The sequence below is a fragment of the Polypterus senegalus genome, chromosome 14, assembly GCF_016835505.1.
Source record: "Polypterus senegalus isolate Bchr_013 chromosome 14, ASM1683550v1, whole genome shotgun sequence".
Lineage (NCBI taxonomy): Eukaryota > Metazoa > Chordata > Cladistia > Polypteriformes > Polypteridae > Polypterus > Polypterus senegalus.
Window position 1 is genome coordinate 104,934,507 of NC_053167.1, and position 24,711 is coordinate 104,959,217.

The 24,711-nt window shown below is 39.1% G+C and overlaps 1 protein-coding gene across 4 annotated transcripts in view; it reads right to left on the reverse strand.

Annotated features, from left to right (window-relative positions):
* The window catches only part of LOC120514667 (very-long-chain enoyl-CoA reductase-like), a 124,832-nt gene that overhangs the window by 28,542 nt on the left and 71,579 nt on the right, over positions 1 to 24,711 (reverse strand). For all 4 annotated transcript variants that reach the window (XM_039735164.1, XM_039735166.1, XM_039735163.1 and 1 more), the window contains 5 exons: positions 21,797 to 21,848; positions 14,348 to 14,392; positions 8,593 to 8,696; positions 6,613 to 6,728; positions 6,414 to 6,519 (listed from right to left, as the gene is read on the reverse strand). In XM_039735164.1, the coding sequence (XP_039591098.1) occupies positions 6,414 to 6,519; positions 6,613 to 6,728; positions 8,593 to 8,696; positions 14,348 to 14,392; positions 21,797 to 21,848 (423 nt within the window). The remainder of the gene's footprint in view (positions 1 to 6,413; positions 6,520 to 6,612; positions 6,729 to 8,592; positions 8,697 to 14,347; positions 14,393 to 21,796; positions 21,849 to 24,711) is intronic.

The window sequence follows — 24,711 nt, forward strand, 5'->3', positions numbered from 1 at the left end:
ACGGCAACACTACTGCTATGGGCCGCAAATGCCTGCAGAGAGTGGTAAAGACTGCTGAGAAGATCACCAGAACTCCACTGCCCTCTCTGCAGAGCATCTACAACTGCAGAGTCTGAAGGAGAACTGCCTTGATCCTCAGGGACCCAGGGACCCCACCCACCCCCAACACAAACTGTTCACATTTCTACCCTCAGGCAGGAAGTATAGAAGTATGAAATGCAGGACTTCCAGGCTAAAGAACTCTTTCTTTCCCAAGGCCATTAGACTCCTAAATAACTGACTGGAGTTTATAACCATGGTCCATCTCATTCTATCTACCTCACACAACTGTATTTGACTTGTTCATCACACACCTACCTGCACATTACACTTTATACTTCTATTCTGTTTTTATACTTTATGCTGCCTCTGTTACTTATTATCTATTTGCTACTTATTATTTATATTTATCTTTATACATTGGTTTGTTAACCATTGGCATTTGGTGTGGACAGCAAAGAAAGAATTTCACTGTACAGGGAAATGTGTTTCCTTACTGTGCACATGACAATAAACTTTGAACAGTTCATGTAGATCTCCCTAATATTATTCTGGATCCTTGTTGCCTTGTACATGGTCCTCATAATGTATGTAAGGCACATTTTACTCTTTGATAAACATGCTGTTTTATGATAGAAACAAATAAGCATTATGATGATGTCAGTTTTTTACACACCAAGCTGTTGCAGAAGGATAATTGGTTGGCATCTGCAGTGCACCAAGATCCACCTACATGACAGTATAGGAAGTAAACCCATCAGTGATCAAAGATGACTACTATGTTGCTGAGGCATCCCAACATCAATGCATGTTTTACTAAACACTGTGGAGGACTGCCGGTCCCCACCCCCAGGCCGCCAGGAGGAGCTCTCCCAACAGCAGGATCGTGCCCCAAAGTCCAGCAGGGCTTTATGGACTTTGTAGTGTTTATACACAGCCCTGCTGGATACCTTGGGGACCACCAGGAGTCGCTGTGAGGGGGCTTAGGAGCTCTGTGATGCCGTATGACTCGGGAGTACGTCACGGTCACGTGACGGGAAGAAATGTCGTGCTCCCAGGTTGAAGTGGTGGATTGATTGCCCTGACCCGGAAGGAATAAGGAACTGTGGACTGCTGGGACAGGAACACCTCCGGGTCAGGGGCTATAAAAGGACGATGCCTCAGTCCAGACACTGAGCTGAGCTGGGAGGTAGAGGAGCAAGTGTCTGGGCGAGGAGGAGAGAAAATTATAGTGTTGTGTTTATTGTAGTTAGTGGTTTATTGAATGAGTAGTGTGGAGGGTGCTTGGTGCACATTTGTGTTAAAAGAAAATAAAAGGTCTTGTACTTTTACCTGGTGTCCGGAGTTGTACCTGAGGGTTCAAGGGAGCACTAGCGCCCCCTACTGCCACAACACAAAGCAGGAAACAAATGGGCTACAAAATTTCATGACTGGTACTAGAAACCTTTGCAAATAAAAATTCTGGAAACAAGACAGTACCCAGGCTTAACTTAGTTGTGTGGAAAGTATCCTTCCTCGTTGCATACGTATCTAACTAAATGTATTAAACTATATAAATATATTAGCTTTTCATATCCATTTATTTATTTCTGGGACCTAATATCACTAAAGCAAAGGGAAATATTACAGTATGCAGTACCTCCAGCTTTATAGAGTTTGCCAACAGTTCAGGCATGCTCAGTTATATTTAAGTGCATCCAGCAGCAGACACGTCCTCTCCACTAGAGTGGCCTTTTGAAGCAAAGGACCTCCTCCCAGTGAACTTGACTCCCTGGCTTTATTATTTTTTTTTCTAGTGTTCAGAGTTCTTCTTCTCCTCTTTTAGTTCCCACAGCTGTTACTTTTATAAATCTCTCTTCCCTCCCCCCATTGTATAATTAAAGACCTGTTGTGATGTGTGTAACAGCTGAACTCACTTGCTGTTCATCCTACACTTTTGGAGGTAGATTTTGGAGATTTGTATTTTTTCAGAAATTTTAATCAGGAATAACTGACAGAGAATTTTTCACATTCAGTATTAGAAAGTTAAAGCTGTTGTAGTTTCGAAGACTCTTTTCTGATGCAGTGCATAGTGTAATGTATTTTTGCATGAGCATCCTAAATACATTTCTTGTTAAAACAGAGTTGACTCCAGCTGTAAAACCTGTCACTCTACCACACTTTCTACATACTGTAAGTAATAAGTACATAAGTTATAGATGCACCTGGTAAATGGGGTTAGTGAGTTCATATAGAAACCCTTAATGTGCACTTTTCAAAAATCACTGCGCGCTGGGGAAACTCCAATATACTGGAATCTAGCAAATGCTATCCCATTATGTAGAACAGTTGACATAATGAAAATAAAGAAAACACATTGAATGAGGAGGTGTGTCCAAACTTTTGGCCTGTACTGTATATATATATATATATATATATATATATATATATATATGGCATTTTTAATGTAGGTAGATCATTTTGACCTGGTCATTTTAGAAGTAGCTCGCAAGCTGAAAATGTATGGGCCCCCCTTGTCTTAGAGAGTCAAGACTGGGGGGCTATCAAGAGGCAGGGCCTGTTAAAACCCATTGCATTGTGTGATTTTGGGCTATATCAAAATAACTTGTATTGTATTTACAGGTTCATAGGGCAGCTGGAGCTTATCTCGTCAATCATTGGGCACATGGCAAGAAGATCATCAGTTCATCGCAGGACAAGATGTAACTTGTAAAAACAAATCTCATACTAACATTTTTAAGGACCTCTATGGTTTCTCTTATTTTTTCCATTTAGTAATGTGCATTACTCATTGTAAGTTAGGGTTACAAGAGCACACACTCAAGTGCATGCAGCATCCACCACTGTGAACTCTTTAGCCTTGCCTGTTCTCCCTCAGAATTGCACACACATCATCCTTTGGTCCTGTTTAATAGGCCATTGTGCCTCTAAATTTTGATATCACTGATTGAGGAATTCAGCTATGTGAAAGGGTGGGTGACCCTGGCCTACTAAGTAAGTCTACTGTATCACAGTATGACATTCGCCTTTTTTGTTAAAGATGTCATGGTAGCTCACTTACACGACTTCACGTTCAACTGTTTCTAATGAACAGCAATAACTTTTCAGTTGCTTAGATTTGTGGAAAAAGAAGGAGAAAGCAATTTCTATTCACTTTGATCACTTTTATGTCTATAAAACAGAAATTTCAAATTGTTTCTCACTTTTTCTATTTTAGGGATATCTCCAGAATTATGATGAAGTCATTTGTTTAATGCCAAATCTTAAGCTTTCATTCAATTGCATTGGATTCAATTATCCACAATTCCATAATTTAGTACTTTATATTAACATGTTTATTAATTTATATTAAATACATCAATTATGATATATGATTTATATTAATTTTTATTTAAAAAACTGACTGAGCACATTATTAGGGCTGCATTTAAGAGTTATATTAAAGGCTGCAGTGAAATCAGAAAAAATATATGCCAAATATACATACAAATATACACTAAATATGCATTAAAGCAGCGTTCATTCACAGCTCAGTACCTGCTCCCTCGTTTTTAACCCCCAGTACGCCTGTATTGTCGCTGTGTCAAGAAACTGCAGGGTAAGTGGAGTAATGTGACATGCATAGTAATGCTGACATTGGGCAGGAAATTGAAAACTGGCAAAATGCCTGATTTCCTTGAATAAATCATTTCAAGGAGGTCATCTTATAAATTATACATGCTATAAGATTTTTGAAGATGTTTTGTCCACAGGAAAAGAAGAACAAACTCACAGTACAATTAGATTCACGTCAAGTAGATGACCTCCTCTTGGCCTGTTGTGGTACTTGCAGGATTTTAATATGTATCATGTGATGAAAGTTAATATCTAGATGCACCGTCATCTGGAACAGGTCTTGGGGGAACCTTTGTATTTGCTGATTTGCATTCAAACTTCAACAAATGTGTAATTCCTCACTTTTTTCAAACTCTAATTTTAATTTTGGCTTGTTCTACAGCCATTACATGAGTTATAAATGTTCTCTGCAATGTTTCTGTTTTTAATGATGTAATTAAGATGAATATTGTTTGCAAAACCTATTGCTCATGGAATTAATTTCTTCTGATCATGGTAAAATGCTAACGCTTTCATCTTTTCACATCACTTCCCAAGGGATGCCAATTTCCTATGAAATGACTCAGGTACAAAATACAAGAACCAATTGTGCTTTGTAATACAAGTTAAGAAGCATGAACCTAGACCACGTTTAAGAACATAGGAGCAGTTTAAACAAGAGCGGGCCATTCAGTCCATCACAGCTCATCAGTTTCTAATCACCTAATATTTCAGAACATTGGTTCACTTAACATTTAAGATCATCCGAGGGGCAGCCATCAACTGTAACCTATTTTTATTTCTGCAGACTTTTGTAAGTAGAAGTGTTACGATTTGTGTAAATGTGAGCCCACCATGTATTATTTGAAGAGCAAATTGTAGAGCTGGAAGCTGACTTGCATGCTCCTTTCATAGTCTTAAATACATTTACCATTTCACCACTTAATTACATTTTGCTTAAAATAAAAGATTCAATAATACATAAAATGTACACCACACTCCTGTAGGACCAGCTCTAGCAGTTTTGAAAATACATTTTTCTACAGTTTTCACAAATTATTTATGTTAATACTAATACAGAAAAATAATAAAAATGATAGTAATATGAAACAGACATAATATCATAGTGTTACATACAGTATGCAAGTCAAGAAATCCTAATATGTTATACACTATATGCTGACCTATTCTGCAAATACAAGTCCAGCCTTTAAGTAGTTTTGTTCCTTTTCTAGTGCGGTTAAGTACTCCGAGAATTCATAACAGGAACATAAATGCTGGTAAAACACTGGGCTTATAAAATACAAGAAAAAAGAAACGTATGTACTCGCACTTGAAGTGGGCAGGTACTTCTCGCAGTTTCTACATAGAGTTTTGATACCTTTTCTTAGCGTGCTGCTGTGGTGATCAATGCTTCGGCAAACCCTTCAATTCCGTCACCCCACTGCTTAACCAAAGTTTCATGGGGGACCCACGTAGGGTTCAGGCACATTTCTATGTTTACTAGTGGATATCATCAAATTTTCTTAACACTCACAGCTTCATGTGGGACAATCACTCTTCAATCAAATGTATTGCATCGCCATAAACAGAGTATTTCCAGTAATTTGGTTCCACTTCAAGCACTGTATGTATCAAAAATCTGCCATAACCCAAATTCAAAATAAGGACAGAAAATAAGGTAAAGAATAAACCTGCTGAAATGGTACTAAAACAAAAGTGAAACTACAAGCTTATACCTGATAATAATAAAAAAAATAAGGATATAAGCTTAAAGAAAGCCTCTGACTAAACAAGGTGAATCCTGGAATTTGTTTAGGTCATCAGCCATTAATACTAAGCATCACTAATACATGAAAATAATTCAAAACGATATAACTGAGTCAATGGTAGTCAGACATTAGTACTGAGCCCGAGTGTTCATAAGTCAGGGTCGGTGTTTTTTAAACCCCATTTTTGCCATCCTAGGTTTGTGCCCAGCACAGGCAGTGTGGCATAATGGTTAAGACTTTGGACTTCAAACCCTGAGGCTGTGGGTTCTTATCCTGGTACTGACCCTGCCTGACCATGAGCAGGTCACTTCACTTGGCTGTGCTCTAATTGGAAAAACAAAAGAAATGTAACCAGACTTTGTAAGCTGCCTTGGATGAAGGTGCTCACCACATAAGTTAATGATAATAGTAAGCCTAAATGGTAACGGCAGTCCTGGAATTTCATTTTGTGCTTTTATACCTTTCCTCACAGTATGGACACTAAACCTGCAGACAGTTATCCAGATGTAGCTTCTCAATTTAATAGCTCTGTCTTAAGCAGAATCTTTACCGATTTGCACTTTCCTTAATTAAGACCCTATATACCTATATATATTTATATATATAAATTTCTTCTGTAAAATGCTCAGTTGAGAACAGCGAGGAGTTCATTGGGACTGTCATGGATTCTTCATATGTTGTATTTTCTAGTTGCAGATTGCTCAGTGTGTATTTATATTTAAAACTATCCTATATGCAAGACTTCATATTTTCTTGCGTTCACATATTTATTGAAATGTATATTTTGCCCATGTCCATATGTAGGATATTTTTTTATTGGAAGTTATCCTACACCAAATTTTAGGACATCTGTTAGTTTAATTATCTACATCACAATAATTTAATACAATGTTATGAAATGAAAATCACCAAATCAATAAATGGGCAATTGATATCCTCCTTTCACAGTGATCATTATCATAAAATACTTTTACAAAGTAATCAAAAAAAGAAGACACAGCCACATACCTTCACGATACTCCGAAGAGGCATTGTCCCATGGGAGAATCGATGTACAAATATTGTTTCTATGAGCCTCTTGACATAATGAAATGAATGACACACACACGCCAGGCTGTAAAATTATGACCAGACAGAGAATGCATATTAGGAAAGAATTCATGGCAGGGTGACCAATTTGGTGAAAATAATAAATTATCCAACTTACGTTACAACTGGGTATGGGCTTGAGGTGAATGCATGCCTATGTTGATAGATATATGGAGGCCGGAAATAAAAGAGCAGGTATATGAAGAGAGGGCCAGCATATTCACACAGGAAAACCTATATGAGATAACAAAACAAATGAAGAAAGAGCAGAAATTGAAAAGAACCCTGACATCCATGGATTTATGCTGCATGTCGAAGATGCAGAGTTAAGTACAGAGAGCAACCCTTACATTATTTTTATAATACTGTACAGATGTATTTGTAAAGAAATACAAAAAGGACTTTAAATTCAATTTCAAAATATATTTTAGCTCTTTTTTATTGTTTGTATTTGGATCCCAATCCAATTATCCACCATTCAAATTTTTTTGGCTTTAATATTATTAATATTTCAGACAAATCCACACATCTGGGGAGTAAAGGAGGAGTCAGCAGAGAGGAGCTACAGATGAAACACTGACTACCTGAACTGTAGGAGTCTAAATAAGCAGTAGATACTATGCAAATCAAGTGGGACAGTGTTTACGCTTCCCACCAGAGTTTACATCACAAACGCAATCAAATGTACATCCTCCGTCCACTAATATCTGTCACTCCACCAGCCATGTTTTACGCCACTCTTCCTAATCACAATAAGCTCTGGCAGAGAACGCCAGAAATTGCTATAAATTCATTTTGCAACATCGCCTCTGAGTTCAGGTGTTTTTCTAAAATGTTCTGTGATCACTACATGCCTTTTGATGGCTCCTATCAGAATTTCACCTCAAAGCCCTGTGGGTTATTGAAAGAGTAAACACCCAGGAAATCCCCCAATTGCTTGGAATTAGCCCATGAATATTTCTGGAGTCAGCACGGTATACAGAGGAGTTACCACCCACAGTTATTTCCATAGCAAAAATGTCAACATTTCTCAGTTCCAGAACAGGTAGGATAGGAGAACGGCATTCACTGGAAACTTTGAAAGTGGAAAGATGGTGTTCGTATAAAACTGGTAAACAAAGAATCCAAACTGTAGTTAAAGGCTATGAAATATCCATTCATTTTTTAACCTGCTTGTCCAGTTTAGGGTTACAGGACGTTGATGTCTATCTCAGCTGCAAAGTCAGAACCAATCCAGAATACACTAATACTAATTCATACCAGGCCATTTTAGAGTTGCTAGATCACCTAACCTGTGCATCTGTGGGATGTGGAAGGAAAACTGAAGTACTTAGAGAAAATCTAGTAAGTAAATATGGTTGCACACAATACATATAGTTTACTCCACAGCTTTGGCCTCTTCTCCACTGACTTCATTTTGTGGCAAGGATCCCGTTCAAAACTCTTGGCTTGACTTACAGTTCCCTAAATGGTTCAGCTCCTCAGTATCTCTAGTCTTTAGCCTCTCCATACGTCCCTTCAGGAAGTTTCTGTTCTGTTTCAGTTCTTCTCCATTCTCGTTCCAAAGCTGTGGCATGATCTCCCTTTGTCTATTCGAACAGCACCCAATTTAGTCTTGTTTCGGTGTCCTCTGAAAACGCTCCTTTTCATAAAACACTTTAGAACTGTTTCCTTTCTTTTCTATAGGATAGCTGATGTTGTTGATCATGTGAGTTTAGGATATTGACTTTTATCTTAGTCTAGTTGTAGGTAAAAAGACTGTATATTAGTAATACTAACACTCCCTCTTGCTCATTTTTTATCTTGTTCTCTGTTGCTTCTCCTGCTTGCACAATCTACTCATTCTTATATGTAGCATAAAGTTGGGTAAAGTTGTCTGGCAAATACAGTAAATAATAATAATAATAAGGTTGACTCTTGACCTCAGTGACCTGAGTTTTATTTCCAAATAACAAAAAAAAAAAGGCAAAAGGGTACCAATACAAACTATGCATTTAATACTATCAAAACTTATTTCTAATATCTTAAAGGGAAGTTGATTAAACTCTCCTGCCGTAACAGAATATTTAGAACCGGAGTTATGTCCCAGCATACTCACCATCGTCCAGCCAACCTGAGCACCTAAGTCTTTGAAATAGAAGGTTGCTGTTGTGCCTACAGGGAGATTCTGGAGAATTTCATCATCTTTTAATGTTTTCCCCTCTACAGAATATACAGTTGTGCCATGCAAAAAAAAAAAAAGAATTAGTGTGAACATGGTGACTATGTTTGACTTGAAAAGCAAAAAAAATGAACATATAAAATTATGTATTCAAGAGCTGTGTGCTGTTATTATTTACTAAAAATACATTTTCAAATACATAAGTTGTTTCCTCGCTTATGTTGATTTTCCATTGTATGGTTATTTTTGTTGTCTTTGACATTATATTTCATTCTTTTTTGTTATTATGCATTTATTATAAATATTTTGTTATGTTTATTTATTATTCAGTATTTTTATATTGTTTATTTCCTTTTATTCCTGGTGTTTTGTCGTTGTTACCCCAAGGATGGCGGGCTACTCATACCTCACTGCTGTTGGACTGTCCTGGCTTTGATTTACAACGGTGTCCTTGAATATATGGCTCATATTATAGAATTTTGGGCTCTAATGTCACACCTGGTTGACTAATATATGATTTTGCATTAGATTTAAGGATTCCTCTTATTTTCTCTGAGCCATACTATTCTCACTGACTTAATGCCCCTCAATGCATAACTCCACCCATTAATTTGACCAATCACTGACAATGTTGAGCCCAAGGTATCTGTAGTAAGTTTGATCAGCAGGACCCAATAAGCAAAGATTTCACTGATTAGTTTCTCCGCATTGATATCATTTTATTTTTTCCTTGCCAGGTACAGTCAGTCCTCAACTTTTGCAGGGGTAAGATTGCTACAAAAAGTAATGAAAATCAATGTTAATACTTTGAACTTCCAGGAAACATGGGGTTGGGTTTCCACGACCAACAAAAGATGTAATCTGTTGCTAAAGTTTGCTCAAAATACACTTTTCTACATGGAATTCTTCACAACCAAGCATTATTTCTGATAATATACAGTTTTCGCAACATAGTAACCATGAAATAACCTATAAATTGCGGTACACAAAATAAAATTGGTCACATATAAAACATTTTTTCTCATTGGTCATTCCCTAGAATTCTATTCCTTATGCTAAGATCTGAATAAAAAACAAACAAAAAAAAATTGTCACTGCTTTCGGAAGACACCAAGACTAGTGAGGCTTTAACATCACATTTGATAGAGTTCATGGCTGGCAAATTTTGATGGAGATCATAAAGGATGCACCGGCTTGAAACAATCATGAGATCCTTAAGGGTCTTGACATATGGAGTCATAGCAGAGGCAAGATGATGTTTAACCTTGAGGCTGCGATTGATGATGGGATGGGCAGCACTGATGTCTCTAGTCAGTTTCTATGATCTTCCTTTTTGTGGATATAATGATCCATTGATTCGTTAACACCAACCTTATGGCTGACAGTGGCATGCCAAAATTTGTCTAGCACCTTTATTTTCTCACAAAGCCATGTCACTGATTTAGCATGTGTGGGCTTAGAGGCCAAAGGACTTGCACTACAATTTGGGGGCTTAACTACAAACCAAAGCTTGATTTTTTTTTTTATGCAAAACAATGAGAATATGCAACAAATGTATAGGGGAGCTCTTTATAATGGTGGACTGAACAAAACCAGTTTGGATGCTAGCCGCTCCCTAAACTTGTGCCTATCATTTTTTTTCTACTGTACTACACATAGCTGCACAGTTGCCAATGCGACAGTAAAAATGAATACTTGAAGTGGTAAATATTAAATGTGCAAATGCTGATGATCGACTGTAATTTCAACTCAGTGAGAACTAGAAGACACACATTAGTGGTACTTTTCTTATTATTCTTTTGATGTTATAGATGATGGTGGGTGACGGGATGGCTGGGGCTGGAATTTTGGGCACACATGGGATTACAGTAGTTTAGATTTCAACTGTATTTCAGTGCTGTTTTTTGTGTATAAGTATTCACGTATAGAGTTGGGGGCTTGATATACTGAAAATGTGCATTCTAGTTGACAGTTTTAAAAATAAAGTTCTTCTTTGCAAGTAAAAGTTTACTTTTAGAACTGTTTTTTTAATTAAATAAAATTCAATTAGCCAATCAATCAAACAAAAACAAGCAGTAATATGTTTTTACTTTTCCTACATAAGCCAAAGGTATTTACTGTACATATTAGGCATTGTGATGAGGTCACAATTTCACCTCCAAATTGTCAAAGGATTTACAGATTTTAGGCATCTTTTAATGCAATTTGACCACTTTTGGCATGATGTTTGTCTTTGTGTTTGTGTGTCGGGATTTGAGTCTGTGATAACTTTGAAACAAATCACCGAGTGTGAATATCTAAATGAAACAGGTATGGCAATGTAAAATGGAAAACACCTACAGATTTTTTGCAAAATGATTCCTATGCAGTTTTGTCTGCTAAGACAGTTACATATATTGTAGATAATGTATTCTGAATGGTGCCATCCCAGGAACCTTACCCGAGCGGGTTGCCCACAGAGTGGAAGGACAGGGGGAGACAACATGCACAGGGCTTTGCCTCCCCCATGGCATTAGATGGTAGCCACACTGAGTAGCGGCATCATCACAGATTTCCACACAGCATCATGGGAATTGGAGATTGTTGGCTCAGTCCTGTTGGGCTCTGTGGGTGCCGCCAGAGTGTGCTGGGTGGACTGGTGAGCCCTATTTTATTAAGCTCCAAACTTGTCAGGAAGTGCATCCAAGCCACAGCTTCAGGGCACTGGAAGTACTTATGGGGATTACATAAAGTAGAGTCAGGAGGAGGTGGACAACACTTGTGTGGAGGCAGTGATAGAGAGAGAGAGAGAAGACAGAGAGAGTTGCAAAGTTCTTTATTGTGGCTGTGCCTTGTATTTGTGTTTGTTCCTGTGTGAAACACTTACCTGAAGAGTTTCCCACAAAACAGAATAAAGAATACTCTTGTTTGTAGCAGATATGTGTCCGAGCCTGTATTGTGTTGGGTGTTTGGGGAGCTGGAGCAACCCCTGCTGTCCAGAGCACATACAACATGAAATAGAATGTGATTGGATCAAAGATTGAACTGTAAGTGTCAGTTAATTAATATATCATGTGCATCTCCGAACATGATTCACTCTATCTCTGTGTATTTTAGTGTGCGAGTCTGTGGGTGCGATAGCTCATAAAGGAGTCACTCAATCTAAAAGGAGTACATATATAAACTGCTCAAAAAAATTAAAGGAACACTTTGAAAACACATCAGATCTCAATGGGAAAAAGAAATCCTCCTGGATATCTATACTGATATAGACTGGGTAATGTGTTAGGAACGAAAGGATGCCACATCGTTTGATGGAAATGAAAATGATCAACCTACAGAGCCCTGAATTCAAAGACGCCCCAAAAATCAGAGTGAAAAAATTATGTGGCAGGCTAGTCCATTTGGCCAAAATTTAATTGCAGCAACTCAAAATTGTACGCAGCACTTTGTATGGCTCCTGTGTTCTTGTATACATGCCTGACAACATCACTGCATGCTTCTAATGAGATGACAGATGGTGTTGTGGGGGATCTCCTCCCAGATCTGGACCAGGGCATCACTGAGCTCCTGGACAGTCTGAGGTGCAACCTGGTGGCATTGGATGGACCAAAACATCATGTCCCAGAGGTGTTCTATTAGATTTAGGTCAGGAAAGTGTGGTGGCCAGTCAATGGTATCAATTCCTTCATCCTCCAGGAACTGCCTGCATACTCTCACCACATGAAGCCAGGAATTGTCGTGCACCAGGAGCCACTGTACCAGCATAGGGTCTGACAATGGGTCCAAGGATTACATCCTGATACCTAATGGCAGCCAAGGTGCCTTTGTCAAGCCTGTAGCGGTCTGTGTGACCCTCCATGGATATGCCTCCCCAGACAATCATTAACCCACCACCAAACTGCTCATGCTGAATGATGTTACAGGCAGCATAATGTTCTCCATGGCTTCTCCAGACCCTTTCACTTCTGTCACGTGCTCAGGGTGAACCTGCTCTCATCTGTAAAAAGCACAGGGCACCAGTGGTGCATCTGCCAATTCTGGTATTCTATGGCGAATGCCAATCGAGCTGCATGCTGCTGGGCAGTGAGCTCAGGGCCCATTAGAGGACATGGGGCCCTTGGGTCACCCTCATGAAGTCTTTCTGGTTGTTTGGTCAGAGACATTCACACCAGTGGCCTGCTGGAGGTCATTTTGTAGGGCTCTGGCAGTGCTCATCCTGTTCCTCCTTGCCCAAAGGAGCAGATACTGATCCTGCTGATGGGTTATGGACCTTCTATGGCCCTCTCCAGCTCTCCTAGAGTAACTGCTTGTCTCCTAGAATCTCCTCCATGCCCTTGAGACTGTGCAGGGAGACACAGCAAACCTTCTGGCAATGACACATATTGATGTGCCATCCTGGAGAAGTTGGACTACCTGTGCAACCTCTGTAGGGTCCAGTTATCACCTTATGCTACCAGTAGTGACACTGACTGTAGCCAAATGCAAAACTAGTGAAGAAACAGTCAGAAAAGATGAGGAGGGAAAAATGTCAGTGGCCTCCACCTGTTAAACCATTCCTGTTTTGGGGGTCATCTCATTGTTGCCCCTCTAGTGCATCTGTTGTTAATTTCATCAACACCACAGCAGCTGAAACTGATTAACAACCCCCTCTGCTACTTAACTCACCAGATTAATATCCCATAAGTTTCATTGACTTTATGCTATACTCTGATTAAAAATTGTTCCTTTAATTCTTTTGAGCAGTATATATCTGAGACAGGAAAACCAAAGTACCCAGTGAAAACACATCAGACACACAACAGGGTCAAAAATACAAACTAGAGTTGACAGACAGCAGAGCTAAGCGTTGTGCCAATCTTGAAGAAATCAATTTCCCTTTAATGTAAATACTATACTAATACGTATAATATTAGCATTATTAAACTAAATACTATATTAAATGCATGGGGGGTTCACAGCCTTCATTCAGAGATTGGCAAGCCTTTAGAACACTCACTGTTCTGCATGTTTAAGTTGATATCTCACTTAGGTAATGCGCATTTGTCATATTTTATTTTACAACATAAAGGTGACAAGGAGAAGGAATTCTGAAACTGCATGTTTTTTTGCGGTTATTAAACCGCACAAATAATGAGCTGTCTTTTGCTTCAGTTCATTTCTTGGTATTTGCTAATATATTTCCTACTCTAGATGGAAATTATACACCTAAATACATCAGTAATCTATTTACTTTTAGTCTTGCTTTTAAATACTGGATTAGAAATATAATTTTCCTCATATAATTCACATAATGCTTATAATTCACTGCTGTTTCCAAACACAAGACATTTGTGGCTTATGGGAAAGGAAATTAAATACTCCTTATATGTATTCAAGCCAGACTTCAAAATGTAGTGATAGTGCCAGATCATATACCCAGCATTTCATTTCAGAAGCTTCTAGCATTAGGTAGAGGGCAGAAACCAACCCTGAATGGAATGCCAGTGATTCACAGGGTACAATCACAGAATTGATTATACAATATACATGTTCATCTTTATGAGAGAAAAGAAGAGCACAAAGAAAGTCCACACAAAAATGGACAACTCCCTAAAAAACTGCAACTGAGTTTGGAATTGAACTCGGGTCTCCACAGTGATGAGACCACCAAATTGTGACAGAACTGAATCACTTCAAAGAAAACAAGAAAGTGTGGGTGCACGTTACTTACTAGGATCAAGTTTAAGGGCTTGTCTTGATGGATACCACTGAGGGTCTGCAAAATGAACATTGAAACAATCAATTAAATGCATATTAATATAAATATGTTAATAAATCTTTTTGATACATTGAGATGTCCTGCTCTGCGTTGAGTAAAAAAATTAGATATTAATCATATGACATGGTTGACAAAGCAAGATGTAGAGGACAGGAAGATATGGAACAAGATGATGCACTGTGGCAACCCCTAACGGGAGCAGCCAAAAGAAGAATAAATCCTATGAGGTGGTACACTCAAATTTTTAATAAGATTTTTGCAGTCACAATAAATTGCTATCCTTTACATACAGAGCATTCTTAAGTTTTCTTCAGTAAAACGCATATTTCAAGCAATGCATTTAAATATATTTGAAAAATTTCAATGTTAAAACACATTTTATTGGCTGTATAGCTTCCGAGGCTTTACTGGAGAAGCTGTACAAAAAATAATGCACAGCAATTAAGACTATCATAAAACCTGAACATAACAGGAGTAAAGTCTGGTGGCAGTGCACATTTAAGGAATGAGGGGCTACCAGATGCAGTAAATCCTGTTACTCCAAATGGTGCAGCCTACTCTGTGGGCACAAGAATAAGAAAAAGGCCTCAGCAGAAAATTTAGGTTAGGTAAGGTAGACTTTATTATACCCGATGGAAATGTGTTTGCAGCAGGAAAATAAAAAACATGAGGCATTGTTATACAGTACATATACAAGAACATAAGCCAAGACATAACTGAAAGCTAGCATTATCATAACTACACACACTCAAGATTTGTACAAAGAAGAACTATTCCATTAATAATAAGAAGAATTCAAGTAACAGAATTCAAAATGCTTATAGCCATAGCCTGGTAATGATAGAGATAATAAATCTGCTGTCTAAGGGCAACAGGTGAAAAATTAAGAAAAAAATAGATGGCTTCTGTCTGACAAAATAGTCAATGTTGTGTATTAGCCAGGGTCTCCTGTCGGCTTGGGTTCAAATGTCATTCTATGTTCATTTTGTTAAGTGTTGATGTAATCAGTATTGGCTGTTTAATTTCTTTATGTCCAGGTATGTTCTGTAGTGTTCTATGTGTTTTGTAGGTGGTCCAGCCCATCGCCGGAAGGGACTGCCATCAGCCCTCTAAAGGCGGGGTAACAGAGTTCTTTGTAGTTCATTTCAAAAGCGCTCAGGAGGGGTGAGTTTTCTACTGTGATTTTTTGTGTTTTGATTTTTTTGACCTTTACTCTGTTTTTTTACTTTGTTTGCTGGACCTGGCTTTGGGATTTATTTGCCTTTGAAGAGGCATCTCCTACTGTGCCTGTTGTGCTGTTTAGCACTTCACTGTGTAAAAGAGCTTTTTCTGAAAATGTATCTTTTATTTTTAAAGATTCTACGTTGCCCTCTATGATACCAGCCAGGTTTTTGACAGGATTTCCCCCTCTAGTGAGCATTTTGAGAACTGTTCTAGAATTATATGCTTGGGAAACTCTCGACAAGCAGAACAGTGAGCTTTCTTTCTGACTTGTTTGTAATGTAGCTCTGAGGTCTGCTGATATTCTCCAGTGCAGCAGGTGGCAACAAAGAACATTCTGTGTGGAGCAAAAGGGACACTCTAGCCCTTTATGGAGGACAGAATCTTAGAAAGCTACTCTCTTAGCCCTTTTGGAAAGAAGGGGAACAGAGACAGATAGCACCCCCTCAGTGTATAATGTTGAAATTGTCCTAGGAATTCCCAAGGGCCTAAGAAAGCTGTTTTCAATTAGCCACTAGATGGCGCTCTGAAGGAAACCTTATACATCAGATCTTAAAAACTGCTCACTGCTGTTAACGTCTGAATTTATAGTCAATTGGTAAGTTGGAGCAAAGGCTTAACTAGCAGGGAGGATGACATGCCAGAAATGGAAAGAAAAGATGAGAGAATGAGTGAGATAGCCCACATGATCAGTTACCGGCACACTCCATGCTTATACAGGTCAGAAGGGGTGGATTTGTCATAGTTCATTTAGGCTTATTGCCCGTGCTTATGTTTATTTTTGCATTCCATGTTTTCATTGTTATTTATTAAGTTTCCATGTTTCTTTGTTTTCTTTCATGTAAAATGTTGGTCTCTGCATGATCAATTACAGGCCCACTCCATGCTTGTACAGGTCAGAAGGGGTGGATTTGTCATAGTTCATCTAGGCTTATTGCCTTACTTATGTTTATTTTTGCATTCCATGTTTTCATTGTTATTTATTAAGTTTCCATGTTTCTTTGTTTTCTTTCATATAAAATGTTGTTCTTTGTTCTTGCTTTTTTAATTATTTCATTTATAAAATATATGTTTCTATGTGTAAAAGTATCTTCCCATATGTCCTTTGTATTTTGTGGGTGGTACTGCAAGAGGCGGGGCCATCCTGATGTCACCACCTCTGAGCCTCCCTCTGGCTATTTAGGTCAGAGCTAAGAGTAGAGTTGTGGAGTTTTGTTGTTGTGAAGGAGTAGTAGTGAGTATTGTGTTTCTGCTTCTTTTTAATCTCTGCTCTGATTTTTGGATTCATTGTTAGATTTGTAGGTTAGGACTTGTTTGAAATTGGATTGCCTGTAAGGCAACTACATTTGCTTTCCAGTTGGTCCTTGAAAAGTCATTTTGTTTTTGTCTTTCCAAAGCCAAAGGTTTTTGTTATGGTTTCCTTTATCTTGGGATAAATCATAGAAATTATAAATTAATTAAAGGCATTTTCAACCTTAAAATCAGTTTTCCCCTTTCTGGCTTTCCAGTAGAGATCCTGGTCTATTCTGCTGCTTATCTGAAGGCCTCATGCCCCTTCGCCGCAGTTCTCATAACACGATAAGCTTTCTTATCATTAGTTTTGCTACTGTAAGATATATTTATAGTTATTAAATAAAAATACTATTTACCATGTTCAACAAAAAGCTTTATTTTGCTCTTTCAACCTATATTATCTGCAATAGGTTGGTACAAAGGTTGAAGGAAGGATAATGATATTCTAGATAATATTCTAAAAGTTGTTTTTTTCAATTAAATGGATGAAATAAATTATATATTTAGCAACTCTTTATTATTGTCTGGATTGAAAAACAATACACATTTTGAGTTATTTTTATTTTATTTTGCAGTTTTCAATATTAATATGACAGTCACACCAATATTTGTATGATGCTGTGTACTGCTACATATGTAAGTGGTGTACTTCATTTGACTTAGATAGATAGATAGATAGATAGATACTTTATTAATCCCAAGGGAAATTCACATAATCCAGCAGCAGTATACTGATACAAAGAAACAATATTAAATTAAATAGTAATAAAATGAAAAAATTAAAATAAAATAAAATTAATGTTGGTGGAATTGAAGAGTCGCATAGTGTCGATCTCCTCAGTCTGTCAGTGGAGCAGGACAGTGACAAAAGTCTGTCACTGAAGCTACTCCTCTGCCTGGAGATGACACTGTTAAGTGGATGCAGTGGATTATTCATGATTGACAGGAGTTTGCTTAGTGCCCGTCGCTCTGCCACAGATGTTAAACTGTCCAACTTTAATCCTACAATAGAGCCTGCCTTCTTAACAAGTTTGTCCAGGCGTGAGGCGTCTTTCATCTTTATGCTGCCACCCCAGCACACCACCGCGTAGAAGAGGGCACTCGCCACAACCGTCCGGTAGAACATCTGCAGCATCTTACTGCAGATGTTGAAGGATGCCAACCTTCTCAGAAAGTATAGTCTGCTCTGACCTTTCTTACATAGAGCATCAGTATTGGCAGTCCAGTCCAATTTGTCATCCAGCTGCACTCCCAGATATTTAAGGTCTGCACCCTCTGCACACAGTCACCTCTGATGATCACAGGGTCCATGAGGGGCCTGGGCCTCCTAAAATCCACCACCAGCTCCTTGGTCTTGCTGGTGTTAAGGTGTAAGTGGTTTGAGTCGCACCATTTAACAAAGTCTTTGATTAACTTTCTGTACTCCTCCTCCTGCCCACCCTGATGCAGCCCACAATAGCAGTGTCATCAGCTAACTTTTGCACGTGGCAGGACTCGAGTCATATTGGAAGTCTGATGTATATAGATTGAACAGGACCGAGAAAGTACAGTCCCCTCGCCCCTGTATTGCTGAACACAATGTCAGACCTGCAGTTCCCAAGACGCACATATTGAGGTCTGTCTGTAAGATAGTCCACAATCCATGCCACCAGGTGTGAGTCTACTCCCATCTCAGTCAGCTTGTCTCTAAGGAGCAGAGGTTGGATGGTGTTGAAGGCGCTAGAGAAGTCCAAAACATAATTCTTACAGCACCACTGCCTCTGTCCAGGTGGGAGAGGGATCGTGTAGCATATAGATGATGGCATCCTCCGCTCCCACCTTCTCCTGGTATGCGAACTGCAGAGGGTCGAGGGCGTGACGGACCTGTGGCCTCAGGTGGTGAAGCAGCAGCCGCTCCATGGTCTTCATCAGATGTGACGTCAGAGCAACAGGCCGGAAGTCATTCAGCTCACTAGGACGTGATACCTTTGGGACAGGGTGATACAAGATGTTTTCCAAAGCCTTGGGACTCTCCCTGTTCCAGGCTCAGGTTGAAGATGCGCTGTAGAGGACTCCCCAGTTCCAACGCACAGGCCTTCAGCAGTCGTGGCGATACACCATCTGGACCCGCTGCTTTGCTGGCACAAAGTCTTTTCAGCTCTCTGCTCACCTGGGCTGCTGTAATTGTGGGTGGGGATGTCTCACCTATGCTGGTATCAGCAGAAGGATGGTTGGAGGATGCAGTACTCGAGGTGAGAGTGGGTTACTGTGATCAAACCTATTAAAGAAGTTGTTCATTTGGTTTGCTCTCTCCACGTCTGTCTCGATGGCGGCACCCGCTTCGAGCTGCAGCCAGTGATAATCTTCATCCCATCCCACACTTCCTTCATGCTGTTGTTCTGCAACTTCTGCTCCAGCTTTCTCCTGTACTGCTCTTTCGCGCCCTGAGCTGGACTCGAGTTCCTTCTGCACGCACTTGAGCTCATGCTGATCACCACCTTTAAAAGCCCTTTTCTTCTGGTTCAAAAGGCCCTTGATGTCACTTGTAACCCATGGCTTGTTGTTAGCATAGCAGCATACTGTTCTTACTGGAACTACAATGTCCATACAGAAGTTGATGTAATCAGTTGTGCATTCAACAGCCTCTTCAATGTTCTCACTATGTGACCCAAGCAATATATCCCAGTCTGTAGTTCCAAAGCAGTCTCTCAGAGCCTGCTCTGCCTCAGGGACCACTTCCTGAATGAGCGTGTAGTTGTAGGTAGCCCTCACTCTTGGTTTGTATTGAGGCTGAAGCAGAACCAGGTTATGATCTGCTTTCCCAAGCGCAGGCAGCGGGGTGGCGCTGTGTGCGTCTTTAACACTTGCATACAGTAGGTCGATAGTCCTGTTTCCCGAGTGTTACAATCCACATACTGGGAGAAGGCAGGTAATGTTTTGTCCAGCGTTACATGGTTAAAGTCTCCAGCGATTAGCACAAGTGCCTCAGGGTGCTGCGTTTGTAACTTAGCAACTGCGGAATGGATGATGTCACTCGCCATCTCCGCGCTCGCTTGAGGGGATGTAAACAATAACAACAATCACGTGTCCAAACTCTCTGGGCAAGTAATAGGGGCGCAGACTTACGGCCAACAGTTCGATGTCCCTGCAGCAAGTGGAGATTTTAACGTTTACATGTCCTGAGTTGCACCACTTTGTATTGACATAGAGAGCGAGTCCTCCTCCTTTCTTCTTTCCACAGGTACTTGCGTCTCTGTCCGCTCTAACTGTGCTAAACCCGGGTAGCTCCACGTTAGCATCTGGGATGGTAGACGTTAGCCACGTTTCACTAAAACACAGCAAGCTGCATTCTCTGTAGGTTCTGACATTTTTCACCAGCACAGCCAGTTCGTCGATCTTATTTGGTAGTGAGTTTACATTTCCCAGGATCACAGAAGGCACCGACGGTTTATAACGCCATTTTCTCTCAAGTTGTCTCGATTTAATCTTATCTTTAATCTTAATAGCAGCCACTTCTAGATCAAGATCGAGTTGGGTTTAAAAGGTTGTCCAAACTTTGTTGAAAATAATGAAACAAGTAAGAAAAGAACTTTTTAAGAAAAAAGTTGTCCAAGCGGAAAAAAAAACTCTAGGAAATGATTTCAGGTTTTTATCATCTTTAAGCTAAACGAAAAATTGTTTTTGCCCTTTTAACAAGTCTGATGATTTCAGATGTTTTTGGCTTTGACCCCCACTTTAGTCAACTGTACAAGCACATGGAAGGATAAAAAATAACACACTGCTTATAGATTTCTGTTCCGCTTTTAATACCGTCCTGCCCCATATTTTATTTCATAAAGTGGATGATCATATCTGTTTGGGCCCTAACTTGGTGGGGTGGATTTCAGGACTAACTGGTGGTCTGGTGGTTAGGATCAAGCACTTTCTCTGGAGCCAGCAGCCATACCACATACACTTCAGAACAGGTCATCAGAAGGGTCGGCCTGTACTTAGATGGGACACCATCTAGGAAAAGCTTGGGTTGCTGATAGAAGAGGTATTGGTGAGGCCAGCAGGGGGCACTTACCCCATGGTCTGAATGTGGATCCCAGTGCAGTGATGCAGCACTGCTGCAAAAATTGGCCATCCTTTGGATAAGATGTAAAACCAAGGTCCTGACTCTCTCCAAGATCTTCCCTGAAGAAGGGGCCCGAGTTGCCTGGAAAGCTTGCATATTGTAATCTTTTTAGTTAGCCAATAAATGGTGCCATTTTACTTGACTTGTCACTACATTCATAATGGCTAACACAGAACAACACCCTAATACTAATACCATTGTAAAAGTTAGCAGTAAATCTTTTGGTATGCAGCAGACTTCCGTCACTGAGCTGTATTACAAACAAGTTAGAAAGAAAGCTATCTTAGTTCTGACATACAGTAGCCATCGTCTTTCTTCTAAATTTCACCTACTGCTATCAGACTGCACATTTAGATTCCCAAGGATAAAGAAGCTAACAGGTTTAAGAACTCTTTAATTCCCAAAGCTTTAAGTTTTGTTACCTGTAAGAATGCTTCTGATTTCTCAATTATTATTTTGTCTGCTGTTAAAGGTAATTATTCTTCTTTTGAGTCATGTTGCATGTATGCACTTTTGGTAGAACTAGTTTTCAGCTGTAGTGTCTTTGCTTATTTTCTTGTATCTGTATAATAATGTCTTATCTTTTGCACTTTCTTGCTGCAAACAAATTTCTCTTTGGAATAATAGAGTCTACCTAACCCTAACCTAATCTGACTATTTGGTTTGATCCATAAATCTCTTGATCATCTGCCTTCTTAATAAATAGCCCCAATGATTTTCTGCAATAAAGTGTGCTGCCACATATTTAAAAAAATAAAATGATTGTAGAAAAAAAACTGCTGGTGACTTACAAGCTCTGTGAAACATACACTTGATTTCTCCAATAGTAGCATTAGGTTCTACCTGTAAAAGAAAACAAAAAGAGATCATACAGGAAAACATGGGTGCAGTTTTATTTTTATAAGAATGACGAGACAATAAAAAAGATAATAAGATCAACACAGTCCTTGACATAGATTAGCATTGCTTTCTTTTATTTCGTTTCAGTGTGGCCTAAAGTGATATTTTCATGTTACCCCCAAAATATGGCTCTGCTTGAAACCATTATAGCTCAGTAAACAGTAAATGAAAAACAATCATATTTGTCTGAAATTGAACAGAATTTTATTTTTTTTGATAAAAAAGTGCAGAAGGACTTCAGGATCACCTCAAAAAATTTAACCTCTTTTAAAAATTTCAATCTGGTTTCCGATCTTCTCACAGTACAGAAACAGCCCTGGTCAGAGCCACCAATGTCCTCCCGATGGCTGCTGGCCAGGTCTCTCCATCACTCCTTATCCTTCTGGATCTCAAAGCTGCATTTGATACAGTAGACCATAATATTCTTCTCCATCATCTCCACCATATAATTGGACTTTCTGGCACTGCTCTGGAGTGGTTCAAGTCCTATCGCACAGATAGGGCTGAGTATGTGGCCCTGGGGGATGCTGAATCTCATACCCACACTGTCACCTATGTGGTCCCAAAAGGATCAGTCCTTGGGCCGACCCTTTTTAACATCTATATTCTACCCCTGGGTCACATCATCGCCAGGCATGGAGTTTCATTCCATTGCTATGCCGATGATAAACAGATCTATGTGAGACTGGATTCAATTTCTCTTACACTTCCATCAACCCTTTCCTCCTGCTTGGATGAGATTGAGGCATGGATGTTTAAGAACTTCCTTAAGCTGAACAGTACCAAAACGGAAGCTCTTTTAATTGGTACACCCCATCAATTTCGTTCCTCTGTAAATTCTATTTCCTTTTCTGGTCATACTATTAACCTCTCCCCCTCTGTTACAAATTTTGGTGTCAAATTAGACTCCCATCTGTCATTTGATACACATGTTCATCACCTCTGTAAAACTGCATTCTTTCGTCTCTGAAACATAGCCAAACGCCGTCCTTGCTACTCCCTTTGTGATGCTGAAAAGCTGGTTCATGCCTTTGTCTCCTCCAGGCTGGACTATTGTAATGCACTCCTCATTGGGATATCCAACCAGAGCCTTCAAAAGCTCCAACAAATTTAAAATAATGCTGCAAGGATCCTGATGATGGTGCGGAAGTATGACCATATTTCACCAATCCTTTGGTCACTTCATTGGCTCCCTATTCACCTCCGTATTGAATACAAACTCTGTTTCCACACTCATCAGTGTATTCATGGAAATGCTCCACAATATCTTAAGGAACTCCTTATATTACAATCTACTATAAGAAACCTCTGTTTTGCAAATACCTATCGTCTTCGCCCCCCTATGACCAAACTTTGTACAATGGGTGGCTGAGCCTTTGCAGTCGCTACTCCATGGCTCTGGAATGCCCTACCAGACTTGAGAACACAACAGATTGTGGGCTGTTTTAAAAAATATCTAAAGATGTTTCTATTTAGGAAATCATATTAACAGGAATGCCACTAATTATTGTTGTTTAATCTCTGTTTTTATCTTATTTTGTCTTTGTTAAATATTTTATGTAGCACTTTGAGATTTACTACTAATGTAAAGTGCCATATAAATAAAATGAATTGTTATTAATATTATTATTAGAAGGACAAACAAACTGTAATTGCCTTAACTGCACTATTGGCACGTAGACTTATCTTGCTCATCTGGAAGAATCCTAGCCCACCTCTTTTAAGTCAGCAGGTATCTGATGTTAGATACTATTTGAAATGGGAAAAAAACAAATTCTCACTTAGATGGTCTGTGCAAAACATTTTAAAAATGTAGCAGGACCTAATCAATAACATTTTAGAATAAGCATTTATATTGGTCGTGGGGGGTAACTTCTTTCTCTCTTTGCTACTCTTAACAGTTTTGCTCTGGTTGTTGGCCTTCCTCTTTTTCTCATGAGTGGGGGTTGATTAGATTTTAGTTTTGTTAATTTTGACTGGATTGTTGGAATGTTACATGCTTTTAATACATTTATTAAAAAATGTCTTAATATAAGCAACAGTCGTAGCACTACATATACTAAAGGAACCCACTGTTCCTCTCGCAAAAGGTTTAAAAAATTCTGATTTTTATCTACACTACAATGGAAAGATTAAGCAATTTTAATTAGAATTTCCAGAGATATATTTTTAAATATTCCCATCATCTTATGGAAGTTCTTTATGTACAGTATGTTATTAAACATTGTGGTGTGTGTTTATAAAATGTGTAAGCTTTCAAGCTTTTCAAGGCAGTCTGGAATTCAAAACTACGTGAAGAAGGAGCCTGAGTTGCCTTGAAAGCTTCATATGTAATCCCTTTAGTTAGCCAATCCTGACATGTCATTACATACTGTACAAACTGGTTTTCCTGGGTTCAGTTCAATCTAGTCATCAGATGTTGAAACTGATTCATGATATGGCTCAATACGACCAAACAACAGTGAATTTGGTCACACTCTAGCAAGGTGTGTAGCCACATGACAAAAAACAAAATAATAGGCGTTAGCTCCCTAAGCACTGTTCGCAATGCGGCAACTGCCAATGTGTGTGTAAAGGGAAATGTGGAAGTTTCATTTGCACTGTGGTAGCCTACAGTAACACAGGGTGCATTGATCATGCAGATCAGACACTGCCATTCTATCTGTGAACCCACACTGAAACACGACTGTCCTGATTGTGACAGTGGGCTTGACTGTCTCAAAATGCATCACTCAAACGACGTGCACTAAATCTGCATCAGTGTGCACACTAGACATACCTCTTCTACTGTATTTATGTTGATGTT